Source organism: Alosa pseudoharengus, unplaced genomic scaffold (genome assembly GCF_046254945.1).
Source record: "Alosa pseudoharengus isolate Yale_2024_CS ecotype anadromous, Long Island Sound unplaced genomic scaffold, YU_APseudo_1.1 YU_APseudo_1.1_scf_22, whole genome shotgun sequence".
Taxonomy (NCBI): domain Eukaryota; kingdom Metazoa; phylum Chordata; class Actinopteri; order Clupeiformes; family Clupeidae; genus Alosa; species Alosa pseudoharengus.
Window position 1 is genome coordinate 29,497,816 of NW_027468680.1, and position 12,488 is coordinate 29,510,303.

General features: G+C 47.1%; 1 protein-coding gene across 2 annotated transcripts in view; it reads left to right on the top strand.

The window, feature by feature from the left end:
• LOC143139084 (palmitoyltransferase ZDHHC14-like) overlaps positions 1–12,488 on the top strand; it is a 54,069-nt gene that overhangs the window by 32,674 nt on the left and 8,907 nt on the right. For both annotated transcript variants that reach the window (XM_076299642.1, XM_076299643.1), the window contains exons 4-8: positions 3,497–3,655; positions 6,272–6,409; positions 8,747–8,795; positions 11,165–11,267; positions 11,401–11,510. In XM_076299642.1, the coding sequence (XP_076155757.1) occupies positions 3,497–3,655; positions 6,272–6,409; positions 8,747–8,795; positions 11,165–11,267; positions 11,401–11,510 (559 nt within the window). The remainder of the gene's footprint in view (positions 1–3,496; positions 3,656–6,271; positions 6,410–8,746; positions 8,796–11,164; positions 11,268–11,400; positions 11,511–12,488) is intronic.

The window sequence follows — 12,488 nt, forward strand, 5'->3', positions numbered from 1 at the left end:
CCTCAGGGAACCCTTACTGTCTGACTCCTGTACATGTGACCTAAACTGTCATGTGGGATACACAGCGCTAGATTGCCTTAAAAACTGCACAGCCATTAAAGACAAAAATGTTATCATTTCTGATTCTAATGCTCCCACATAAGTGTTTTGGGACTAATTATATTGCAAACATTTGACTGGCAGTACTCATCAAACAAGATAGTTCCCACCTTCTCCTTGCAAAACCCTAGCCCTAGCCTAGCAACAATCCCCAGGGCAGTCAACAAGTTTCCCTGATCCCCATTTTGGCCTATTACCTCCATCAACCTCTATTCCCTTCTCTTTTTTGGCTCGCTCCCTGTTACTGGCGTTGTCCAGTAAGTCAGCAATTCTGTTGCCGTGGGTGGAGCTGAATCTCCGTCTCCGTCTGGCTCAAGTGTCCGGTGCCCAGCCCCGCCCTCTCGCTGCTGGAAGGCAATTAGTTTCTCTTTGCCGCCCACTGGGCAAGCAGTTCAGCTCTTGGCTGACATTGAAAGTTCCTCTGGTGTACCGTGCAGTCCAGAGCAGCAAACAATTGCTTGTGTCTCATCGCCAGACCAATTCACCATACAGCACGTTTCAGCATGAGCTGTCCTACTTCCACTCTTTACCTCTGTATATCACAATAAAAAACGCTTCGCTAATTTACGGTATAATAAAGTTTGCACAAAGCTGACACTTCATAAAATGATTCTCGGCACAAGAATCATTTATTGTTCTCGCTCCCCTCTGCATGGTACATGAGATTTAAAAAAAAAAAAAAAGAAAGCTCTTCAAAGACCACTGGAGTTGTTTTATGGCTTTTTGATTGGAATGAGTCTGACCATTCAGACGTTTAACTGCTCTGCTCTGTTCTGCTGCATGGCTCTGCCAAGGGAAACTGGTGAGGTTCATGTCATCTATTATCAAGGCTAAAGCCAGTTGGCACCCGGTGCTCAGTCACTGGGATTACTTTAATGTGCTTCACTGCATTTAGATGGAAGCTTCTGAGCCAGCAGTGTAAATGTCTCTCCGTGAGAGAGTATATGTCAGTGACATATTGCAAATCTTTTTAGAAGCCTCACATAGAGCGCTTAACTGCATTAACAGTGGCATGGGTTACATAAGTGCAACATTAGCATTCAAGTAGAGAGACTAATAAGGACTCTTATTGTCTGAGGTCTCTAATGACAAACAAAATTGTAATGAATGTTTTTATTTACAGATTCACTAGATTACAAATGAAAGTTAAAAATGTTTATTGCAAAAAGTATTTTTATTCTCTTTGAGGACCAGTTGGCTATGTCCTTATTCAGGTATTACTACTTTTCTACCTGTTTTGGTTCCAAACAAAAAGAGTGTGGAGTGAAAACAGACAACGATCATGCCAAGTGGCAGAACTAATAGCACTCCACTGTGCAGCCCTCCCTCTCACTGGTTGTACTAGCTACTAAACCCACAGTTGCCACTACAGTGTCCAGCATATCATACCAGCCAACTCCACCCCCCACCCCTTCAGGGCCCACGGGCCAGTGATTGGCCAACAAACTGGCCTGACATGCTCTTTTACTTGCCCCGGGCCAGCGGGCCATAACTTATGTTGAACCCTGGCCACTGCAGTCAGGATAATGATGCATCAATGTGTGATGTGAGACATGCAGTATAGCATAGCACAGTCTATTTTTCGTCTTCTCTTACTATTCCTACTGCTGTTCCACTGTGTGTGTGTTTGCTAGCCCCTCGGTTTTTCATCCTGTTTCTCCTCTTCTCCATGCGGGTGGAAAGCTCTAACTCTCCTCCCACTCGCTAGGCAGCCTGAGGTGTGGCTCAGCAGAGGCCGTGGGAAGGCAGAGAATGAGAGAGAGAGAGCGAGAGAGTTAGAGAGAGAGAGAGAGAGAGAGAGAGAGAGAGAGGGGTAGGGTGAGAACACTGAGCTGGTGCGACGAGACTGCTTAGCGCAAAAAGAGCCTATATGGTCATGTAGGATGGAGGGAAACCCGCACGCTCAGTGCAGTGAAGAGGAGTGTGTTCCTCAGCGTCTGCTTTCACACCTACGCCTCACCCTCACCTCCGCCACACATGCAGAAGGAATGACGCACACCCCCACACATAAATAGTAACACGCGTAATGGCCCACCCACACAGCCCGTCTCCTATTCATTGGCCAGCATTTTGGAGTGGCCTTCAGCCTCCTCCTCCTCCTCTCACCATTATGCTCTGTATCACAATCAGTTGTGTCATCAGCCCACTCGTTACACTGAAGGAGTATACACTGTTTGAATGTGGTGATGTCAGTCCTTTGAAGTATGGATATACTGAGGTTTAGAGAGAATAGTGATCATTGAAGATTTTGGTTAAGTAACACAATAGATGAGGTGATTTTAGTTAACTTTGTGACAAGGCATTGGGTAACTTAACTGCCTTTAATTTCAAAACACTTAGGGCCAGATGTACGTACATTTGCGAATGTAGCGTTATCAGCGTCATGGACAAACCACATATGGCGAACGCTGTCAGACCCAAGTTTCCGTCGTATTTATCAATCGTTCAATCCTTAGTGTTAACTGCGCCTTTCTCTTCCTTTCTCCGCCCATTAACGCAATTTACTAACGTCCACAACTGAATGGCGGTGCCTACATACAAGCGCAGTTGAATGAAGTTACTGATGACGACATTAAAAAGAATCAAACGTTTAGCGATCATGAAATAATACCATACTGTACATGATAAGATGTCAACAAGCAGGGAAATAATTAAGATCAGTAGTTCTACTCAAACTACTTGTGCACGTACAGTAGGCTGTGAAAGATTGGTCAAATCTAGCAAGTAGGAAAGTTTAAGTGAATGACGTGAAAGTGAAAGTAAGAAAGACATTCGAAAGGCCAATGAAAGTTAGACTTACAAAACTGGTGCTCTAAATAGCGATTCTGTTGTCTTTGAAAGGTTCTCTTACTGACGCATTTAACTGCAATTTGGATTAACACCTGCTTTTACAAGGCGGAAGTATTTAGGCGCAGAATAGACGTGCGCTTTCAGGAGCAGTCTTTGTACATACCTCGGAATACATAATTAGGCACTCTTTACGCTTCCCCTCCCATCTTTTTACGCTAAACTCCCACTTTCCTCTGGATCCTCCCATGAATGCATATGCATGACATGAAAAACGCAATCCGCCACTTTCAGCTCCCACCACAGGCAGATTGCGCTTTTACATCATTGCGGCCTGTTTTTACATACCTCGCAATGATTTTACACGCACGTTGCGAAACAAATACGCCTGAAGTTGGCGCAAAAGCGTTAGTACATCTGGCCCTTAGTATGGCCTGCAGAGTAAACTTGGGATGCCAAACCAGGTTCAGTCCTTTGAAAAGCCACAGCAGCCTAACACGTATGCCCTGTTGCCCACCATCATACCATCGTGAATGAGAATGGAGGTCTGCCATCTAATCACCTGTGTCTTTTTATACCCCCCCCCCCCCCCCCTCCCCTGCCCCTACAGACGTGGCCAACGGCTCCACCTCCACTGGCTACAGGCCGCCCCCCAGGACCAGGGAGGTGGTCATCAATGGCCAGACGGTCAAGCTCAAGTACTGCTTTACCTGTAAGATCTTCAGGCCTCCAAGAGCGTCGCACTGCAGCCTGTGTGACAACTGTGTGGGTGAGTGAAGTCTTTTTGAATGGGGGAAATGCCGTCATGGTAAGATAATGAAAATGAATGAAATATTGTCTTTGCCAATTGTTTTGATGTGTTGGGAATGTTTTACAATTGATAAAAAAGTGGAGGATATGAACACCAACACTTGATATTACTCATTCTTCATGAATAATTGCTATTTAGGCCTATGTGCTTAGATGAGTGATGAAACTCTAAACTAACAGTAGTATACACTAGGTCTGAGTGTACTTGTATCCAGTAAATGTAAACACTTCTCGAAAAAAGCCCCGTTGAGCCTGTGTAGAGAGAGAGAGAGAGAGGCCTGAATGACTCAACTCTCTGGCAAAGGAGGAGTAAACATCGAAGTTGCGGTCAAGCTCTTCCTCTGCCTCACAGCGGGCTGAGGCTGCTGGCTGTGCCTCGGGCAGCGCTCCCAGAGCGCTCCTCATCATTCTGTCATTCCTTAACTACGCCCACGCCTGCAATCTCGCACCTGGACCCGGAGCCACCTCTCTGGCCCGCGCCGCTGGAACTTGTCACTGCGCGCTGACGCTCCGGCAGCAGCAGGAGGAGTCTGAAGGTGACAGGGATGATTTAGTGGCTGGCCTGTGAGCCTCCAGACAACTCCACCCCGCCACACCCCACTTGTCCCTGTCGCTAGCCGTGTGTGTGTGTGTGTGTGTGTGTGTGTGTGTGTGTGTGTGTGTCTGGATAACGGAGAGCGGCTGGAGAGCAAATGTGAATGCAGGAGTAATTAAGCAGCAAAGCCTCTGGGGCAGACAGGAATAGATTTCTCATTTTTATTTATTTCGCGAGGAATGGCTTTGAACATCTGGAGGCTCGTTTGTCAGCCGCAGACAGACACTTGCTTAGTGGTCCCAAACCAGCCTCACTCATCACTGTGGTCAGATTTGGCTCCTCTCGTAGGAACTTGCGCAGAACCTCCGTCTGTGCAGGCCAGAGCTTTGTGCCGAGCACTTGTTCAATTCATGCCCTCAGAGGTTCAGGGACAACAGATGGATTACACCCCCTTTTTGCCAGATGCAGTCTGATGTTGCCACTTCCTGCTGGTCTTTGCGTGATGAGAAAGTGAAACACATGATCTCCTTTTAGTGGTATAATAAAAGGGTTTCATTTGTGTGTGCTCCTTATCAGTAACCTTATGGAGTGAAGCTCATAGTGTCCATTTGTCTGGGCAGTTAGGAATACTTTATGGGTCAATGTAGGTGTGAGTCCACAAGGACTTTTGTGCTTACGGAATAAAACAATTAGAGTGTTACAACAAACATTGTATCAGTGAGCTATTTTCAAGTGGCCAACTAGGCCCTATAACTTTTTTCTCATTGTTTGAACACTTACGATGGCACATTTGATAAAAACCCTGTTTCACCTCAGTTTGCTCAGTGCTTCACAGTAACATTAGCATCCAACATGTTTCCTGCCAGCATCTGTGTCTAGCACCCTTTTAGAAACATTTAAGTGACAGTGTAAATTATGGAAGAGATACAGTACACTGATTACTGTACAGTAATGGGAATGACATGTATGTCAAGGTACTGTCTCGTCAGAACACCGTCGTGGATAGATGACTCCTCTGCTACCTGGGAATTAAAAGCAGTAACACTACCCTTTTGAGTAATAACAGCCATATTTAAAAGCAATAACACTACCCTTTTGAGTAATAACAGCCATATTTTAAAGCGATAACACTAACCTTTTGAGTAATAACAGCCATATTTTGCCCTGGAGTGGACATGGTGCACACTTCAAGCCTGATGCTGAAAGCCTGCATAACCTCTTGACTTCACCCCTAAAGACTGATTATTCCCAGAGCTCCATTCTTGTGCTAAGTTAGTACATCAGCTCTCTGCTCGCAACCCTCCAGTCTGGGAACAGCGGAGAACGCGTAAAATAAATAAGGCTCAGCTGTTAAGAGCACACAGTGGCACGTCAGTCGACCGGACTGACTTGATTGTCACCCCTGCTATTTTTAAGCGACTCGTTGAACCGGCGCCCACGTGTTCCCCAAGTGCCTCTTGAGTGCAGTTCCCACTGGTTCCTCAGGGGAGAAATGGCAGCATCAGGAGGTGGCCCTCTCACCCTCCAGTCTAATGGTTGCCCCTCTGAACACAGTGGAAAGGAGGGTAATGAGGCCAGCACTCAGACAGGGGAATTTCCATTTCCTGTAATTTAGCCTGATTTCACATTGCGGCTGTTTTGGTGTCCGTCGGAATTGAGGTTCTGTGCTTGTGTAGCTCACACGTGACACGTCTGTGGCTGCTGCAGTGGATGAAGGGATTTCCAGTGTATGGCACTCTTCTGCAAAATGAACATGTCATCAGCTTAGACTCCATGTACTGTGAGGATGATTCATTAGTCCTTATTAAGCACTGACTCAGTCTTAGCCGAGATATATGCATGAGTGTTTAGAACCTTTACAAAATGAGATCAAATAAAAGAGTGTGTGGGTGTGTGTGTGAGTGAGCACGCTTTGTTCTCCAAAGGGGTGATGGCAGAGGCTCCATGGGTACATGTGAAGTGTGTCATTTTCACGGTAGTTTTTCATTTTCTCATCTTCTTCTCTTTTCTCTCTCTCTCTCTCTCTCTTTGTCTGTGTAGAGCGCTTCGACCACCACTGTCCATGGGTGGGCAACTGCGTGGGGAGGAGGAACTACCGTTTCTTCTACATGTTCATCCTCTCGCTCTCCTTCCTCACCATCTTCATCTTCGCCTTCGTCCTCACCCATGTCATCCTCCGTAAGTAAACACACACCATCCAAGACCCACTGTATCCAAAGCTCATACGCAAGCACGCACACACACACACACACACACACACACACACACACGCCCACGTCATCCCTCGCGAGTAGCCCACCCACACTCACTTCATATTCACACTTGGCTGGCCTTCTGTTGTGTGACACACACACACACACACACACACACACACACACACACACACACACAGACACAAACAAATGCAGTGCTTACAGGCACTAAGAACATAAGCAGGCTGCAGACTCTCATCTGCTGTGTCTCATGAGAGTGACGAAGGGAGGCAGAGAGCTTGAGTGAGGAAAGAAGAGAAAAGAAGGGAGACAGATGAAGGAGAGGAAGAGGACTGACAGAGGCAGTGGGAGAGCACAGGCCCGCGAGTCCCCTCACACTAAGAGCGGACCAGGAGGTGGAGACCCCATAAAGACGGAGATCCATCACTGTCCAGCGCTGGCCTGCACCAGGCAAAGCCCGCTCCGAGGGTTTCTGCTACAGATGCATTTACATGACCTGCACTAATTAGAATTGACAGAGCTATACACAATACGTCTGTGAAAGCCTGTCTGTGTCATCATAAATAAGATCAGACAGGAAGATCAATAGAACAGCACCAAGGACCAGCATTCCCCTACACACACACACACACACACACACGTGTACACACATATGTATACACACACACACACTTACACACTGGCCCCGTCTCAATCCCTCAGGTTTGTGGTGGTAATTAAGGTGTTTTGCTTCATTAGTTTCTATAGGACTGCTGATTCAGCTTGTTTGGGGAGGGCAGCAGAAGATAATAAGCATATCTCACACCAACACAGCACACTAATCCCCACATGCGTGGTGCACGCATCCTCAGAGACAGAGACAGAGACAGAGACAGAGACAGAGACAGAGAGACAGAGAGACAGAGAGAGAGACAGAGAGAGAGACAGAGACAGAGACAGAGACAGAGACAGAGACAGAGACAGAGACAGAGACAGAGACAGAGACAGAGACAGAGACAGAGACAGAGACAGAGACAGAGACAGAGACAGAGACAGAGAGAGAGAGAGAGAGCAAGTGTGTTTATTTTGTTTATTTGCAAGAGGATGGCCAAACGAGCCCTCGTTTGTGTGCCTGTTTTGTGACTTTCATTACCCCGTGCTGCCCCCTCTGGTCGTAACATACTCATGAAACACACCAAGATTTATAGCGCTGCCATCACACCCCTGACTCCAGAGGCCTCGTCCTGCCTCTATCTCTAGCAGTCCTTTAACGGAATGCTCTTGCTTGAGCCATTTAGCTAATCTCCTCCTTTCTTGTGATAACAGCATGTCGTGAACTCTATAATATTCTCGGGAGGGAGGGAGTTGTGAAGTCATTTTAAAGGTGCTTTCAGCACGCCGTGCTGCAGGCAGCCACCACTCAGACTGCCTGCTACTGAGTAAACCTCCAACACCAGCACAAATCACCCAGAGGATGTGTCACTTGGGCCTGAGACACCAGCACACACATTTCTACAGGACTGGAAACACACACACACACACACACACACACACACACACACACACACGCGGTTTAAAGTATTCAAGCCAGGCACTGTGCCATGGGTCGGTACGTTTAAGATTTGGAAAACAATATACACACACACACACATACACAATACACACACACACACACATACACACATACACAAACAGACACACAAAAGTGTCAGCAGGTCTGTGAGTGCCAAACTTGGTGTCAGCAGATTACGTGAGCAGGATGGTTTGCTGCCCGGTCCCAGCTCTGCCCCATCAGGCTGGCCATCAGCAGGTGTCCACCGGAGCAGCTACAGGAGGCAGAGTCCACTAGAAGTTTCAGAGAGACACAGACAGGGTTTCCATGGGCATGGGGGTCGTAGAAAAGCCATGGGATTAAAAACACATTTTCCAGGCCTTAAAAAGTAAATTCAATGAGACAGGAAATTTGATTTTGTCATTTGTAGGTCTAATGAAATGAATGATATTTTTGTACTTTTCCATGGGTATGCTATTGCTTTGCTCATTTCTGCTGTGTTTCCACTTCAATTGGACACACTATAATTATCCAGCCTATTGGAAAAGATTGTTGCTTTATTTATATTCAGTAATTAGGCTTAACCTATGGAGTAACGGATTCAATTGTGTGTACTTGTTTAGGTTGTGAAGTCATAGAAATGGTATGAAATTTGAATGCAAATGGAAAAGGTTGGGAGCCCTGCACGGAGCTGGTGGAGAGTGGCCTTGTCTGTGCTTGTGGTTTTCATGCTGTCTCTGCTCTTCTGTTTTGTCATCACTGTTCCTGCAGGTTCTCATAGCATTGGGTTCCTCAGCGCACTCAAAGACAGCCCAGCGAGATATCCTTTGGTGGAATAGGAGACCCTACTGTAATGAGAAGATTGTGGCGTATGTGTTTGTGCATATGAGTTTGTGTTGTGAGTGCAATGTCTTTAAATGTATGTGAGAGGCTGGACTTCTCCCATCTTGGTGTCAGTCACAGGTAAATGACACGGTCCATATGTGCCCTTTTGAAATGACAGAGTATGGTAGAGCACCACCGTCTTGTGCGAACACAAACACACACACACACACACACACACACACACACACACACACACACACTGTGGCAGACAGACAGAGTTGGCGTGCTGGGACTGCCCCGTCCCTCCCCTGGCTCTCTGTCTGCTCCGTGTGCACGTGCTGGTCAGTGCAGAGTTGCACGAGTGCCGTCCCAGATGGCGTCGGTCTCTGTTGGCTTGTGTGGCACGCACACTTCCTGTCGCTGTCTCTCTCTCTCATGTTCTGCTTCCCTCCTTCTCCCTCTGATCTCCTGCCCTGGCTCTCTCTTCCCCTCTCATCACTCCATGGCTCCCTTCCTCTTCTCTCTTCCTCTCTCTTCATCTTTGTTCCCTCTCTCTCTCTCTCTTCTCCATCTTCCCGGTTGTTTCAGTGTGCTATGAGTGCGCTGCTCCAGCTGAAGGCAGGATTTGTCATTTTCATCAGCGCGTGCCAGAGCTGTTGCAGGCTTCCAACATTCTCCCAGCCATGAGTCACAAAGAAGGAAGGAAGTATGCTGCCATGTATTCTGAAATGAAGAGGTCAAGGCTTTCTACCTTTTCCTACATCCAGTAAAGTGACAGTAATGAACATTTGAAAGCCTCACTCAAGGAGCAGGCCAGTAACAGAGCATATAAACCAACATCATTACATCAAGACCTAGGACTTCTATTGAGGGCTGTAAAGTTAGATAAGTGGGGATAGCAGCCAGTGCAGTTATCAGGTGCACGGGACTCTTATCTCTCCTGTGATATAATGTGTTTGTACTGCTACACTCACACAAACAAATACAGATTTGGTGAATTTCAAATGTAGAGATGGTAGCATTAACTCTCACTAGATCAACTAGTTTTTGTATTTAAGACAACATGAGTAGGGGGTAGACTGGGGTATTTTGTGGAAGAGTCCAAGATCCTTTTTCCTACCTATGCTAATGACGCCCTATCACATGCTAACATATCAAACACTGATTATGTCCCCTCAAATAGTCCCTGACCTAATGTAATGTTATCTTAGGCAAGTCCTTGAGATGGGGGAAAATAGCGAGAGAATGATGACTCATCAGAAGTGATATGGAAATCTGGCTGTGAAGATGGACACAGTATAATGTCTCATTCCCTCTCACAGCTCTCCGGTTTGTGTGCGTGTGTGTATGGGGGTGTACACGTAGACACATGTGGGCATGCATATGTGTGTTTGTGTCTTTTTAATGCAGGCTCTTGACACGTCACACCGTAAATGCCACGCATGCAGACGTGCAGCCACGCAGGCAGACACCGCTCTGGCCATTGGTGCTGTTTGCTATGCTTTTACAGCTGCCTTTATCAAGGCCATAAACATGGTGCGCTTGGGGCTCCAGTGTTGCACTTTAATGTCCATTAATGACCACACCGAGCACACCGAGACTGAACTCCAGCAAATGTGGAGTAGTTGCTACTAGAAGTAGTGACTTTCTTCATTGAACAGTGCTGCCAGGCTGCTGGGCTTGTTTCTAAAAGCCAGTTCTTCTGTGTGCTTGGCTTGTGTAGAGGTGTTTTTTGTGCTTATTTTTAATCACTGTATGCTTGTGGGCGTGTGATTTATGTATGCTAACACTGTGGCATTTGTGTGTTTGCCCATTATTGTGTGAAACGGAGAGTGTGTGTGTGTGCTTGTGTGCGCTTGGCTTTGACCCACAGGCAGAGGATTAGCAAACACTGTGCTGTTGCGCAACCACTCTAGCTGCCATCCTTCTCCCTTTTGGCGGAGACCAGGCCTGCTACTGCTGAAAGAGCAGGACCCTCCCTCCTCCCACCCAGGAATCCCAACTACTAGACGTGCTGTTTTGTTCCTGTGATTATGCATGAATTGTTATCATTGGTTAATGTGAAATCTCAAAGAGTAACGTTGTATGAATGTGTGTGAATGAGTTTCAAGTGACTTTCTATATTAATGTTGTTGTTGTGTATCTAGTCCAAATATCTTTGAATTTTGGTGTGTGTGTGTGTGTGTGTGTGTGTGTGTGTGTGTGTGTGTGTGTGTGTGTGTGTGTGTGTGTGTGTGTGTGTGTGTGTGTGTGTGTGTGTGTGTGTGTGTGTGTGTGTGTGTGTGACTGTATGAGGAAGATATATAGACAGCTGTGTGATTAACAATTTAAAGTTGAGAGGTGCTTCCTTGACTGGCTGCTCACTGTGCTGGAGGTGGTGGTGTGCTTCTTCTCCGTCTGGTCTATCGTGGGCCTCTCCGGATTCCACACCTACTTAATTGGCTCCAATCAGACCACCAACGAAGATGTAAGGATATCATCCCACCCCCTTTGACACATACACAGATGTGTACACATGATTGATATTCCCCAGGATGGTGAAGACTAAGCGTCTCTTCTCTTTGCTCTTAATCTGTTTTATGTGGTTTTGGCTCCACTAGATAAAAGGCTCCTGGTCGTCTAAACGGGGGAAGGACAACTATAACCCCTACAGCCACGGCAACATCTTCACCAACTGCTGTGCTGCCTTGTGTGGGCCCCTGCCTCCCAGGTATCTGTCTGTCTGTCTGTCTGTCTGTCTCTGTTTGTCTGTTTGTCCTGAAACCCCATGTGTTTCTGTATGTGAGAGTGAGTGTATGGTTATGTGAAAACGGTGTTGTGTGAGCAGCATGCTACGTGCTTTTCGCCACGACCACAGGCCGAGCCGAGCAGAGCAGAGCCGAGCCGAGCCGAGCCGAGCCGAGCCGAGCCGAGCCGAGCCGGAGATAACTGAACTGTGTGCACTGTGTCCTGGAGACTTGCCCTATCACTTTGGCTCCTTATCTGTTATTACCAGCGTAGACAGGGAGCAAAAACAAGAGCTTGAGAAAGTGAGTGACGTGACCTTTCACTTAGTGTAGCATACACTTTCATTTACATACACACATTCTGTAACTTTTTTTACACATTCTTCTCTCTTATTCACTCACTCACTCACACTCTCTCTCTCTTTCGCTCTCTCTTTCTCACACACACACACACACACACACCTATACATGCCCACACACACACACACACACCTATACATGCCCACACACACACACACACCTATACATGCCCACACACTATGCCTGGTCATGTTCAGTCCACTCGCAGGTCTGCATGGCAGAACAGTGACAGCACGTAGGGACTGAGCGGAGGACTGGGACGCCCCTTTCTCTCCCTCTCTCTCTCCCTCTCTCTCTCTCTCTCTCCCTCTCTCTCTCTCTCTCCCTCCCTCTCTCTCTCTCTCTCTCTCTCTCTCTCTCTTCCTCTCTCTCTCTCGTTCCCTTCTTTTCCTTCCCAGTGGAGCATTACTCACCGCTAATGAGAAGACTGGGGAAGTCTTCCATCGGCAGGTGGTGACCATCTGCCTGCCTTGCCGCATGCTGTACTCTGTGTGCGTGCGTGCATGTTTGTGTGTGTGTTTATTTGTGCGTCAGTAGATGAAGGCCACAGGCATGCTACAGCTGGGCCTGGCTTGTCTGTGGAGTCTCCAAAGGGTGGAATG